The 12842-nt window shown below is 37.5% G+C and overlaps 1 protein-coding gene across 2 annotated transcripts in view; it reads left to right on the forward strand.

The window, feature by feature from the left end:
- The window catches only part of gabbr1b (gamma-aminobutyric acid (GABA) B receptor, 1b), a 108372-nt gene that overhangs the window by 30950 nt on the left and 64580 nt on the right, over positions 1 to 12842 (forward strand). For both annotated transcript variants that reach the window (XM_077507748.1, XM_077507747.1), the window contains exons 3-6: positions 201 to 265; positions 1750 to 1888; positions 1972 to 2157; positions 2259 to 2276. In XM_077507748.1, the coding sequence (XP_077363874.1) occupies positions 201 to 265; positions 1750 to 1888; positions 1972 to 2157; positions 2259 to 2276 (408 nt within the window). The remainder of the gene's footprint in view (positions 1 to 200; positions 266 to 1749; positions 1889 to 1971; positions 2158 to 2258; positions 2277 to 12842) is intronic.

Consider the following 12842-nt stretch of genomic DNA (forward strand, 5'->3'; position numbering starts at 1 on the left):
TGCCGAACGCCACAACTGTGCGCAATGTTCACATTCTTCAAATTTTGTTTTCGAGTCGAAACGCACCATTTTTCCACGACTAACATATGGAAAGCAAGCGTTCATTTGCCATACGTTGAGACTGTTAAGCTGAGGATCCCGTTGACATTGTTGGTCCTTTCGTTGCATTGCTCCACCTGATTTGTGAATCTCTCTTCCAGGCTGCGCTATCATCCGCCCTCCCCGAGATGGTGGGATCAGATACAGAGGCCTCACACAGGAGCAGGTGATTAATGCTCACTGCCACTTGTGATTATGGCTGCAGAAACACACACACACACACACACACACACAAAGATTTTTATCAGTTGAATGCACTTTGAAAACAAAAACAAAAACGTGTTTATACGCTTGGAAGTGGACAAAATACTGATTCACATATTTATTTACATAACTGAAGGTGACCAAGATCAACCAAGTGCAGGCTTGCGTCAGGAAAGACGACAATTTCATAATTATACTTCAACCACAACCAGACACAATATTACATCATCCTGAGCAACCAAATTAAATTACATTATTAAAAACAATAATTAAATTAAAAAAAAAATACGTTAAATAAATTAACTTCAACAAAAAATAATTTAAATTATAAATTAAATTATTAACTTAAATTACATAATTCTACTCCAACCACAAGAAACAATATTACATAAACCTGAACAATCAAAACAAATTAAATGATTAAAAACAATAATTAAGAAATAAATTAAACTAAATAATAAAAATAATTTAAATGATTAATTAAATTATTAAATTAAATTCCATAGTTATTCTCCAACCACAAAACACAATTACATAAGCCTGAACAATCAAATTAAATTATTAAAAACAATAATTAAATTAAGAAATGCATTAAATTAAATAATAAAAATAATTTAAATGATAAATTATTAAATTAAATTCCACAAATAAACACCAACCACAACACACAATATTGCATAATCCTGAACAATCAAATTAAATTAGATTATTAAAAAAATAATAAATTTATAAATAACATAAAAATAAATTAAATTATTAAATCAAATTCCATAATTATACTCCAACCACAAGACACTATAATACATAATCATGAACAATAAAATTACATTATTAAAAACAATAATTAAATAAAAAAATACATTAAATAAATAAATAATAAATAAACTAAATTAAATAATGAAAAATAATTTAAATGCCAAATTATAAAATTACTGCAATTGGCTGGCAACCAGTCCAGGGTGTCCCCCGCCTACTGCCCAGAGCCAGCTGAGATAGGCGCCAGCACCCCTTGTGAGGAATTAGCGGTCAAGAAAATGGATGGATGGATTATAAAATTAAATTCTACAATTATACTCCAACTATACAATTACAGTTGTGTCCAAACTTTTTTTTTTTTTTTTTCCTCTGAGGGCTGCATACAGAAAAACTGAAGGATGCAAGGGCACTTTGATTTTGTTTTGTTTTTTACTTTAATTTCTCAAACACACCAAAAATCAGTCAATCAAGCAATTGCATATGTTTGCATATGTTTTTTGTTGTTGTTGTTGTTTTATTAACTGCTACCTAAATAGCTTTCTGTAAGGAAAATCGTTTGGGATTTTACAAGATTTAGAGGGGGTCTTAAAAACCCTCCAGAAAATATCAGTCGAGGGCGTTACATGGCAATTCCTCTGTCATTTTTCTATGCTTCTAATTCCACATTGAATTGTGTAATTGCATGTCTAGATTCGAAGTGTGCAGGTTCTCCCTGTTGACTACGAGATTGAGTACATCTGCAGGGGAAACCGTGTGATTATGGGACCCAAGGTCAGGAAATGTTTGCCCAGTGGCACCTGGACCGACCTCAACCAACAAAGTAGATGCTGTGAGTGTAACACTGCACAACCTAAAAAAAAAAAAAAAAAAAAAAAATGTGACCCATGTTTAGACGTGTTTTTCCCCTTTCAGTATTGTTGTGTCCTCGGGTTTGGACATCTTTGGAAAACGGTCGCGTGTCTTCTTGGCCACCGGGGCCCCCAGTGGAGGGAACGGTGCTGCACTACAGTTGTCTCCCTGGCTTCATCTTGATGGGCCGAAACTCGACGCAGTGCAATAAGTTGGGCAAGTGGGACACGCCCAAACCCGTGTGTCACTGTAAGCGCCACAAAACAAAGCTTTTGTTTTCGTTTGTAACTTGAATCATTTCAATGATCAAAAATCTAATTGTAATGTTTTGTTGTTGTTTTTCTCTGAAGACGACAGACATTTTAAAGGTAGGACCTTTTTTTTTTTTTTTTTTTTTTTTTTTTTTTTGTATTGCATGTTTCTTTGCCTAACCTTGCCTCTGTTGACTCCATATAATATTGTATTCTGAGAGTTTTAGTAATTTAGTACGCCTCTCTCACTCTACACCAATGCTTCTCAAATGCTTTTTTATTTATTTTATTTTGATTTTTTTTTTTTTTTTTTTTTTTACTGTCCTAGAATAAAGTGCAATTGCACCTCCACTACATTAGGGGGCAGTGGCGCTCGCATTATTGGCAGAGTGTGCGCAGGGAGCATTCGCTGGGTGGTGTAGGTGTTTTGTTTGCACTGAGCATGCGCACTTTGCACGCAGCAAAAATAAAAAAATCGGCACAAATTTTTATATATTTTTGGTTTGCAGGTTAAAATTTTTTTTTGTTTTTTTTAATATTGTGCTCCTGAGTTAATGTTGGTGATCAGTTTGAATACATTATTATTTATTGATTTTTATGTCATTTTATTTTTCTGCATCATATGGTTTCAACATGGTCACTCAAAAAATGTTTATAGTTTAATTAAGGATTTCATTTTATTTTTTAATTTCAGATGCACTTAAAATATTTTCCATTACACTTAATGAAGCTATTCTTTGTTGTAAGTTGGTCCATATTTCTTTTTCTTTTTTTTTTTATTTTATTTATTTTTTATCTTTTACATCATTAAGGGTACAGCGTTATGCAGGGGTGTGCTTATAACAATTTTATAGACAAATGATACTATTTATAGTCGCTTTGGCGAGATGCATGACAGAAAATAATAAAATAATTGAGAAGCTCTGCTCTACACTGTAATGTTGGAATATGAAGAGTTGTCATACCTTCTGCTCTGAATTTCCGGGTTCCAGTCAGTTTGTAGATGCTGACACCTGGTGGCGTTTAATGGCTATTGCGGGAATTGATCATTTTGTATTATGCCCGTTGAAGGACAGCAGAGGAGCTTTGTGGTCGTTTCTCTTGAACGTGTTTAATTCTGCACATAAAAACGGTTGATTCATCAAACTGGTTTGTGCAACTTTCAGGAGCGTTTGACTTTTGGGGTTCACCGTTCCTGAGAATTTCAATCATGTCTTAAAAAAAAAAAAAAAAAAAAAAGTACAACCTTGCTGTGAGGAGACATAATTATACATTTTATTAGTTTCATTACTTTTGAAACATTCATTAAACTGCTAATATTTTAAATAAAGTGCTTAAAACACGCACTACAAATTACAGTACTTGTTAAAGTTAACTATTTCGAATGGTATTTTGTCAACATAACATTTACACTGTCGAGGATTTTAAAAGACAAATCAGAGTAAGATTGAGCGTTCAAAATCAAGTAACGTTGACGTCAACCGCCGGTGGAGGAACACAACCAACAACAGTACTAGTTGGCGCCTCATGGGGGCAATGTTGCACTCTGTAAATAAGATGGAATCGTGGTTCAACTCAAGTTGGCAGAGTCGCAACACCTCAAATGTCACGAAACTGGCGGCTCGGCTGCATTTCATGATGTCCTGCAAATAACTGAGCAGAAATTATGCGCATCGTATATATTTGTTTGTAGCTATGTGCTGAAATTACAAATGTATGTGAATGTGTAAACTGTGTGGAAAAATACAGGGCTCTAAATGAACACACTTCCATCTTGGGCATGCACCCCTTTTTTTTCTTTCACCCATAAACAAGTCGGCTTTGTTCACTCTCCAATCATGGCACAAAGCCAACTTTCTAACTGCAACCCGTCTACCAAAATGCTAAAAGAAAGTTAGACTGCACTTTGTACTGGTCTTGTGCTGGCCATAAACTTTTCTTTGTTTTTATTTACATTTTTTTTTCCATTGATAAATAAAATCTGCAAAACAGCAGAGTTAGCAGCATGTGTTCTAAAACTGCTATTGTAAACTGAACAGTCCAAATCTAAATGCAACTTGTACTCTAAAGGAGTCTTAATTACTGCTATTTACAAACTCATCTGATGAGTAATGTAAACCAGTTGAAAGCAGTTCCTTTAATGCTCCCAAAAAAAGTACTACAAGTACTAGTACTTCTACTCGATTCAGAATCGTCCTTGCACTTATACTGTCTAGGCCGCCCGCCCACATGGGCGAACGGCTCAGCCTCCCCATGTGAGAATGTGTGGCCCAATGGCCTGAACTGGTTTTGACTGGATACGTATGTCAGAATGTAGACAGATAGAAAGGCGCCAAGCAAGGACAAATAGCAGCGGCACAACGGCCTCGCTCAAGTCATCTTATCTAGTCACGAAGAGCCCGAATCTAACAGAGACAAAAAGGTCGTTAGTAGCCTCGATTAGTGGAATGATGGGTTGTAAATCCCGACTGAAAGTCCTCCATTTTTTTTTGTAGAAAGAAGTTGAATGTTTGTGACTGATGTCAGGCATCTCGATCAAGCGAAAGTATGTTTTTATTTTTTATTTTATTTTTTTATTGCAGCCAATTTAAATGACTGTTGCTTGTCAATAAAGACATATTGATTACATTAACTCCTTTACTCCCAATAACGTATAAATAATTTTTTTTTAAATTCTAATTGTCCCAAAGACGTATTTATACGTTTTTTTGTTTTTTGTTTTTTTAAATGTTAGAGCATACAGAAGGCTTTGATGCAGCCTCTCAACTGCAAAGAACGGTTGCAGAAATGGTAGTAATTACACAAACGGCCAGCAGGTGGCAGCAGAGCAAAGGAGATCAACCAGGGCCATGTTGAAAAAAAAAGCTCAATGACTTACAATTTTAAATAGATTTGTGAAAACTGATGAAACTTAGCTCTCTTCTAATGCTAATTGCTGCAAAACGGAAACGGATAGAAACATACTTTTTTTTTTTTTTTTTTCCTGTTGAAAGAAGAGACTTTAATCTTTCTTTTGATGCTTTTATAGCAATTGAACACAATATTCTGTGGGCCTTGCAAAATCAGTCAAAATCCGGTAAAACAGCCGTGAGCGAACGGGATTGCGAAATGTGAAAATGGTGGCGAGTGAAGGAGTTAAGGACAAGAGAGTCAACCTAAAGTCAGTCACTCATGATGGATTTCTGACTTAAAGGCCATTATCGTATTTCAACTGAGCTTCTAAATGGGCTCTGCTTATTAAAGCGTATCCATCAGTGTATTTTTGAGAGCTCCGTGTTCCAAGCACCAAAGTCGTCGTACTCACTCACTCTTCCGACCACCTCATCGCTTGGCCTGCAGGGATCTTGGCATCATGTTGAGCCAATTGTGCCGCACTGCAGTGATCCAGAAAAGCCCGCGCAGCCCCAACATTCTGGCCCGCGTGACCCGGCAATCCGTGTAACGGCGGCGTTCGCAATCGATTGGGGGCTTTGTAGCCCCCCCCCCCCCCGGTCAAGTCCCGTCTGGGAAAAGCTGCCCGCCGGGCCATTCACAAGCAAAGAACGACAAGCTTGTTATTTTCCACTCGATATGTACGGATGGCGAGCGGCGTGCTCGCCTTCAATTAGGATACATCTTGTTATTTCTCAGGTCCTGAATTCTGGTGTTGCATCATTTGATTGGCAGTTTGGCTCTCGAACTAGTGCCTATTTTATTTTCTATTTTTTTAAATAATAAAAATGTATCCTGTTCTATATGATAGGAAGATCTAACTTATCCCAGGTGACTTCATCAGTCAGTAACTGGGCACATGTAGAGACAGCAGGATTATTATAGTTTTGGAATTTTCATTTTAGTTAGTTTTTATTTGGTTTAGATTTTTTTTTTTTTTTTTTTTTTAATTAGTTTTCAGGGTGGTTCAGTTAGTTTTTATTTGGTTTTAGTTATTTAATAAATGTTTACGGTACTTTACGTGTAGTTTTAATTAGTTTCAGTGTTAGTTTTAGAATTTTCATTTGTTTTTTATTTTTTATTTTTTTTCCATTTTATTTTAATTAGTTTTCAGGGTGGTTCAGTTAGTTTTTATTTGGTTTTAGCTATTTAATAAATGTTTACGGTACTTTACGTGTAGTTTTAATTAGTTTCAGTGTTAGTTTTAGAATTTTCATTTGTTTTTTATTTTGTTTTGTTTTTTTCATTTTATTTTAATTAGTTTTCAGGGTGGTTCAATTAGTTTTTATTTGGTTTTAGCTATTTAATAAATGTTTACGGTACTTTTCGTTTAGTTTTAATTAGTTTCAGTGTTTTAGTTTTAAAAAGAAATGTGTGCGCGATATATAAAAAAAAAAAAAAAAAAAACACCATCGGAGCAACGCCATCTACAGGTGCTTTTCTATTGGCTGCTACTAGATGACATCACTGCTGTTAATATCAAAATAAATCTACTTAAACGTTTAAAATCACCCCCAAATTTGAACACAACAAGATGCAAACTCCGCCCAATACTTCTATAAGCCAATTTTCAAAAATGTTGTATCGAAAGTCAAATGATAAATCATATCTTATGCTGGGGCGGCACGGTGGCCGAGTGGTTAGCACGTCCGCCTCCCAGTTCTGAGGACTCCGGTTCGAGTCCGGGCTCCGGCCTTCCTGGGTGGAGTTTGCATGTTCTCCCCGTGCCCGCGTGGGTCTTCTCCGGGTACTCCGGTCTCCTCCCACATTCCAGACATGCATGGCAGGTTAATTGGGTGCTCCGGATTGTCGCTAGGTGTGCTTGTGAGTGTGGATGGTTGTTCGATTGTGTGCCCTGCGATTGGCTGGCGACCAGTCCAGGGTGTCCCCCCGCCTACTGCACCAGAGCCAGGTGGGATAGGCTCCAGCGACCCTTGTGAGGAATAAGCGGTCAAGAAAATGGATGGATTTCCGTTGCTGCCGTGTCGCGTGGCGACTCGTGTCCGTGTCCTCGCGTAGTAAATGAACATATTCGTGCGCCATCGGTGGGCTCTTTCTGGCAAGTGCAGCGCATCAACTCTGATGACTTAAGTCATTGGTGGTATAGATTGAAGCTGGCTGGTAGCGGTTTCTCTCATCTCGTTGTCACTTTGAGCCTGGTGTTCTATTTTAGAACAGACCCCCCCACCCCCAAGTCGGTAACAGAAAGCCCATGAATATCAGATGTAGCCCCCAGCTCCTGGAGTCCTACCAAGACTGTCGCGCAAGCAACACTTTTAAAGATCCTTCTCCTTCCTCTCGCTTGCTCGCTCCGCTTTTCGAACGGCATCTGTGTAAACCGCCCGCGCGGGTCCACCGGGAAGGTGAAAAGCGCTCGTTCTCTGCAGCAAGTAGCAGCACGAGGCCAACGCAATGCAGTAGTTAAGGTTTTGCCTTCATTGGGCTCCCCCCAGTAACAAGAGTAATTTAGTTTAATGGCTGCACTGGTGGCGGCGCTTTCATCGAGTGTAGCGTGGCCCACTTTGAAGACGAGTGCTCAGCGATAGATTCAGCGGCTCAGGTGGAGGGAGGACACAGTGGAAGCACTTAGTGCGTATTCAACATCTCATAGCGTGTGTGCAACGCTGCTCAGTGAACCGCCGCCAAGCTTTCTGCGATCCCTTTGTCACGTAACATGTCAACAGTTCGGGACTGTAACAAATCATTGGTATGGGCTAGCAATGTACAATCGACATGAACTCATTTACTCCCAAGAAACGTATAAATACGTTCTATTTTAAATATTACCATGCTCCCAAAGATGTATTTATTTTACATTTTGGCTTTGATGCAGCCTCTGAACTGAAGAGGATGCTTGAAGTAATGGTAGTTATTACAAAATCGGCCAGCAGATGGCAGCAGAGTATAAGAGATCAAAAAGTCCCCCCCCCCCCCCCCACTATTTTAAGCAGATTTGTGAATAATGATGAAACTTAGCCATATTATAATTAATTTACTCCCAAAAACGTATAAATACGTTCTATTTTAAGTATTACCATGCTCCCAAAGATGTATTTATTTTACATTTTGGCTTTGATGCAGCCTCTGAACTGAAGAGGATGCTTGAAGTAATGGTAGTTATTACAAAATCGGCCAGCAGATGGCAGCAGAGTATAAGAGAGGAAAAAGCTCTTTTTTTCCCCCACTATTTTAAGCAGATTTGTGAATAATGATGAAACTTAGCCATATTATAACTAATTTACTCCCAAAAACGTATAAATACGTTCTATTTTAAATATTACCATGCTCCCAAAGATGTATTTATTTTACATTTTGGCTTTGATGCAGCCTCTGAACTGAAGAGGATGCTTGAAGTAATGGTAGTTATTACAAAATCGGCCAGCAGATGGCAGCAGAGTATAAGAGATCAAAAAGCTCTTTTTTTCCCCCACTATTTTAAGCAGATTTGTGAATAATGATGAAACTTAGCCATATTATAACTAATTTACTCCCAAAAACGTGTAAATACGTTCTATTTTAAATATTACCATGCTCCCAAAGATGTATTTATTTTACATTTTGGCTTTGATGCAGCCTCTGAACTGAAGAGAATGCTTGAAGTAATGGTAGTTATTACAAAATCGGCCAGCAGATGGCAGCAGAGTATAAGAGAGCAAAAAGCTCTTTTTTCCCCCCCCCACTATTTTAAGCAGATTTGTGAATAATGATGAAACTTAGCCATATTTTAACTAATTTACTCCCAAAAACGTATAAATACGTTCTATTTTAAATATTACCGTGCTCCCAAAGATGTATTTATTATACATTTTGGCTTTGATGCAGCCTCTGAACTGAAGAGAATGCTTGAAGTAATGGTAGTTATTACAAAATCGGCCAGCAGATGGCAGCAGAGTATAAGAGATCAAAAAGTTCCCCCCCCCCCCCCCCACTATTTTAAGCAGATTTGTGAATAATGATGAAACTTAGCCATATTATAACTAATTTACTCCCAAAAACGTATAAATACGTTCTATTTTAAATATTACCATGCTCCCAAAGATGTATTTATTTTACATTTTGGCTTTGATGCAGCCTCTGAACTGAAGAGCATGCTTGAAGTAATGGTAGTTATTACAAAATCGGCCAGCAGATGGCAGCAGAGTATAAGAGATCAAAAAGCTCTTTTCCCCACTATGATGGAATTTGGATTTTTTTTTTCCTGATGAAAGAATCTTGAAAGCATCGATGCCTTTCGTTAAGAATTCCGTCCATTTTTTATTGGGTTTTGAGAATCTAGTGGTTTTAATGTCTGCCTCCATCTCGAAAGGTTCTGGATTTTGAATCTCAACTCAGCCCTTCTTGTCTGGAATTTGCATTTTGTCAGTGCGCTTGTGGAGGTTTTCTGCCCATGAAAAGCCGTTAAAAAAAAACTTTGTTCAGTGATAACAAACATGTTGTACTTGCGTATTTCTCTGTTTCTTCAGTTGAGTTTTTTTTTTTTTTTTTTTTGGTGCTGTCATCACCAAGGCTGACATTTGCGTCTGGAGCCCTGCATGCTGAACGCTGCATGCCAATGTCGACTCGTGCAGCCAACCCTGACGGCAGCGTGAGGTTGTTCGTGCCTGTGCGTGGAATAGAAACAATGTCTGCCAGCCTGGTTTTGTTTTTCATGCCCAACACGGTCACCTCATTCCAAACCAAATGTGTTCGTAAGTTCCTGAATCTGTTTAGTGTATTGTTTGAATGTACACTTCAAATCATGCCAAAGTAATTACCGTATTTTCCGCACTATAAGGCGCACCTCATTATTAGGGATGTAACGATAAGGGCAATATCGTGATATTAAAACTGCCACAATATCGTCGTCGTCATGTTCACAATATTTAAAAGGAACACATCTGTTAAAAAAAAGTCAGGTTGATTTCCATTTGTGCAGTTCTAGCACCCTCTAGTTGCTATTAGTGCAATTTAATTTTCATTAGGGATGTTTTGGCCTTCTATGTTTAAAATCTATGCTAATTGTCAGATGAAGGAGAAGCCAATTTGCTTGTGAGGCGATCAATGTGTGCTTGCATTAACAAGTGAGTGCCTCAATATTGTTATTAGAGATTGTAGGTGGTTTATAGGCATTGTTGTTATGTACAAAAGCACAATATTGGACTTTTTTTATTTTTTTATTTATTTTTTTATTTTTTTAGTATGAGCGCTTTTTTTTTTTTTTGTGATCTTTTTTTAAATATTGCCAACCCCCCCACGATATCGTGATAATTATCGTATCGTCACCTTCATATCGTGATAATATTTTATCGTGATGTTTGGATATTGTTACATCCCTACTCATTATAAGGCGCACCTTCAATGAATGACATATTTTATAAATTTTTCCATACATAATGCGCTACAGTAGAGGCTGGGGTTACTTTATGCATCCATTAGATGGTGCTGCGCTAAAGGGAATGTCAACAAAACGGTCAGATAGGTCAGTCAAACTTTATGAATAGATTACAAACCAGCTTTCTGACAACTCCCAAAATGAAAAAAAAGCTGTTTTATTATTTTCTCTGAGGTCAAGTATTAGCATTAGCTAGCGATCCAAGATGGCGGGATCTTCTGCGCATGCGCGTCGCCGATCGTGCAGGGTCACCTGTGGCGGCTCAATATTGATCCATATAGAAGGCGCACCGGATTATAAGGCGCATGGTCAGCTTTTGAAAAAATTGAAGGCTTTTAGGTGCGCCTTTATCGTGCGGAAAATACGGTCATCAAAGCAAACTGCCTTCTTATTATCCCGCCCACAACCACCAAGTTTGAAGAGTGCCCGTTATAAACAAGTTTTTCCTCCTATTATGTTACAGGCACGTCTTCGATGTTTTCCATCCGCTGCACCGCCGCCATCATCCTCCTCCCATTTTTTTTTTCCTCGCTTCAGCGTCACTCGGAATTGAACGTTTCAAAGAGCAGAATCTTTTGATATAGCTTTTGCGTTGGAGCTCATTAAATTGTTCAAGCACTCGTACTCTAATGAGGTCCAACGCAAGCGCGGTCTGAAAAAAAACGATCCAAACAAGCCGGGACACTTACCGCTGTGTTACATCACTTTTCCTTTTAACAACACTCACGACGCGTTTGCGAACGGAGGACACTAATTGTTGACGCTTTGTAGGTTGGAATTCTTTCACATTTCTTGAGATACGACTTTGCTTGCAGTCCAGAATCTCCGTTCTTGTGTTTTGGGCTTCACAATACTTTTTTTTAAATTAGGTGCTCTTTTACTGCAAAGGCACACAGTTGTCATATATGCAGAATGTTTACAGATGCTCACTTTTAAATTTCGTGCATCGGTCCTTGCATTTGAAATGTGGACTCGTCAGACCGCGGCACACTTTTTTTTTTTTTTTCCCCTTGCGTCAGCTCGGAAAGTTGACAATGTTAATGTCTGTTGTTGATAGACGATATTGCTTTAGTACCTGACGATTAGATCCGTATCACGATTCATAGGTCATGATTCGATTCAATGCCGATTAATCCCGATATGAATTTACAAGTCGATTGTTGCGATTTTTTTTAATTTTTTTTTTTTTACTCAATTTAGAACATACCTTTTCAGATTCGTATGAAATTGTATTATTTATTGATCTGAAACTTCAGTTTTATAACTGTGAGCTACTGTATTGAACAAACAGGAATTGAAATCAAATATTCAGGCTTAATATTCCATGAATATAACATTCTTCCATGCTTAAGGTGTGAAAGTTAGACGTTTTGTTGAATACATTTCCATCAAAAATGGAAGTTAAAAAATCGATTCGGCTGCCTATTGAATCGATTCGAGAATTGCGTGCTGTAGTATCGCGATATATTGCCGAATTGAATTTTTTTTTTTAACACCATTTATGATTTATGTTCAGAACATTACTTTATAAAAGTAATTCTAGTTAACCGTACTCATTACTTGCACAAAAAAAGTAACTGAGTTGGTAATTTAATTATTTCATAATAAAAGTAATTCTTTATCTGGCAAAATACCTATTTTCACTACTTATTTATTTATTTATTTATTTTTATATCAAATAACAGTCCTGGAACATTTCTGACACAGCTCGTCTGGCTGACTGGCGAAGGAATAAGCAAGCAGCGTGTGCTTGTCTTGTCCTTTTTACAAGGTTTTACTCTCCGTAGTTTGCTTTTACGATCACTCATGTTGTGACTGAGCAAGATTGCATGGCGTGACTTACGACTTGTATAAAACAAGTGCTGACTTGATTCCGCTTAAAATATTATGGCGACATGACTTTGCGAGCTTGATTTTTGCGACAGTAACTTGGGCCTTGTTTGAAACTTGAAGACTTGAGACTTTGCCTGCGTCCTGCACATGTGACATATTGACTTTTAGACATGCTGAATGACTCGATAAATGCTTTTGAGGATACAGAATGTGTCAATTAGCTTGCGGCCATGCTAGCCTCATAAGGTATTGCTGATTGATTTAAATGGTTTGAGGTGCATTGGTGTGGGTGGAAGCAATTTAGGACAATTGGAACAGAATATTCCCTGATTGAGGTCACATCTGATGGCATCAAGGGTCTGTGTATGGAGGTAAATATGGTGCAAAAGTAACTCGTAAAAATAAAAAAATAAAAACTGTAGAAAAAAGTATACATTTAGCTGGAGAAAAAAAATGTACCTGTAAAAAAGAAAATGTACTAAAAAAAGAAAATGTATGGAGAAAAAAGTACCTGTAAAAAAAAACTAAATAAAAATGTTGTACCTGTA

This window comes from Festucalex cinctus, chromosome 19 (assembly GCF_051991245.1).
Source record: "Festucalex cinctus isolate MCC-2025b chromosome 19, RoL_Fcin_1.0, whole genome shotgun sequence".
NCBI lineage: Eukaryota > Metazoa > Chordata > Actinopteri > Syngnathiformes > Syngnathidae > Festucalex > Festucalex cinctus.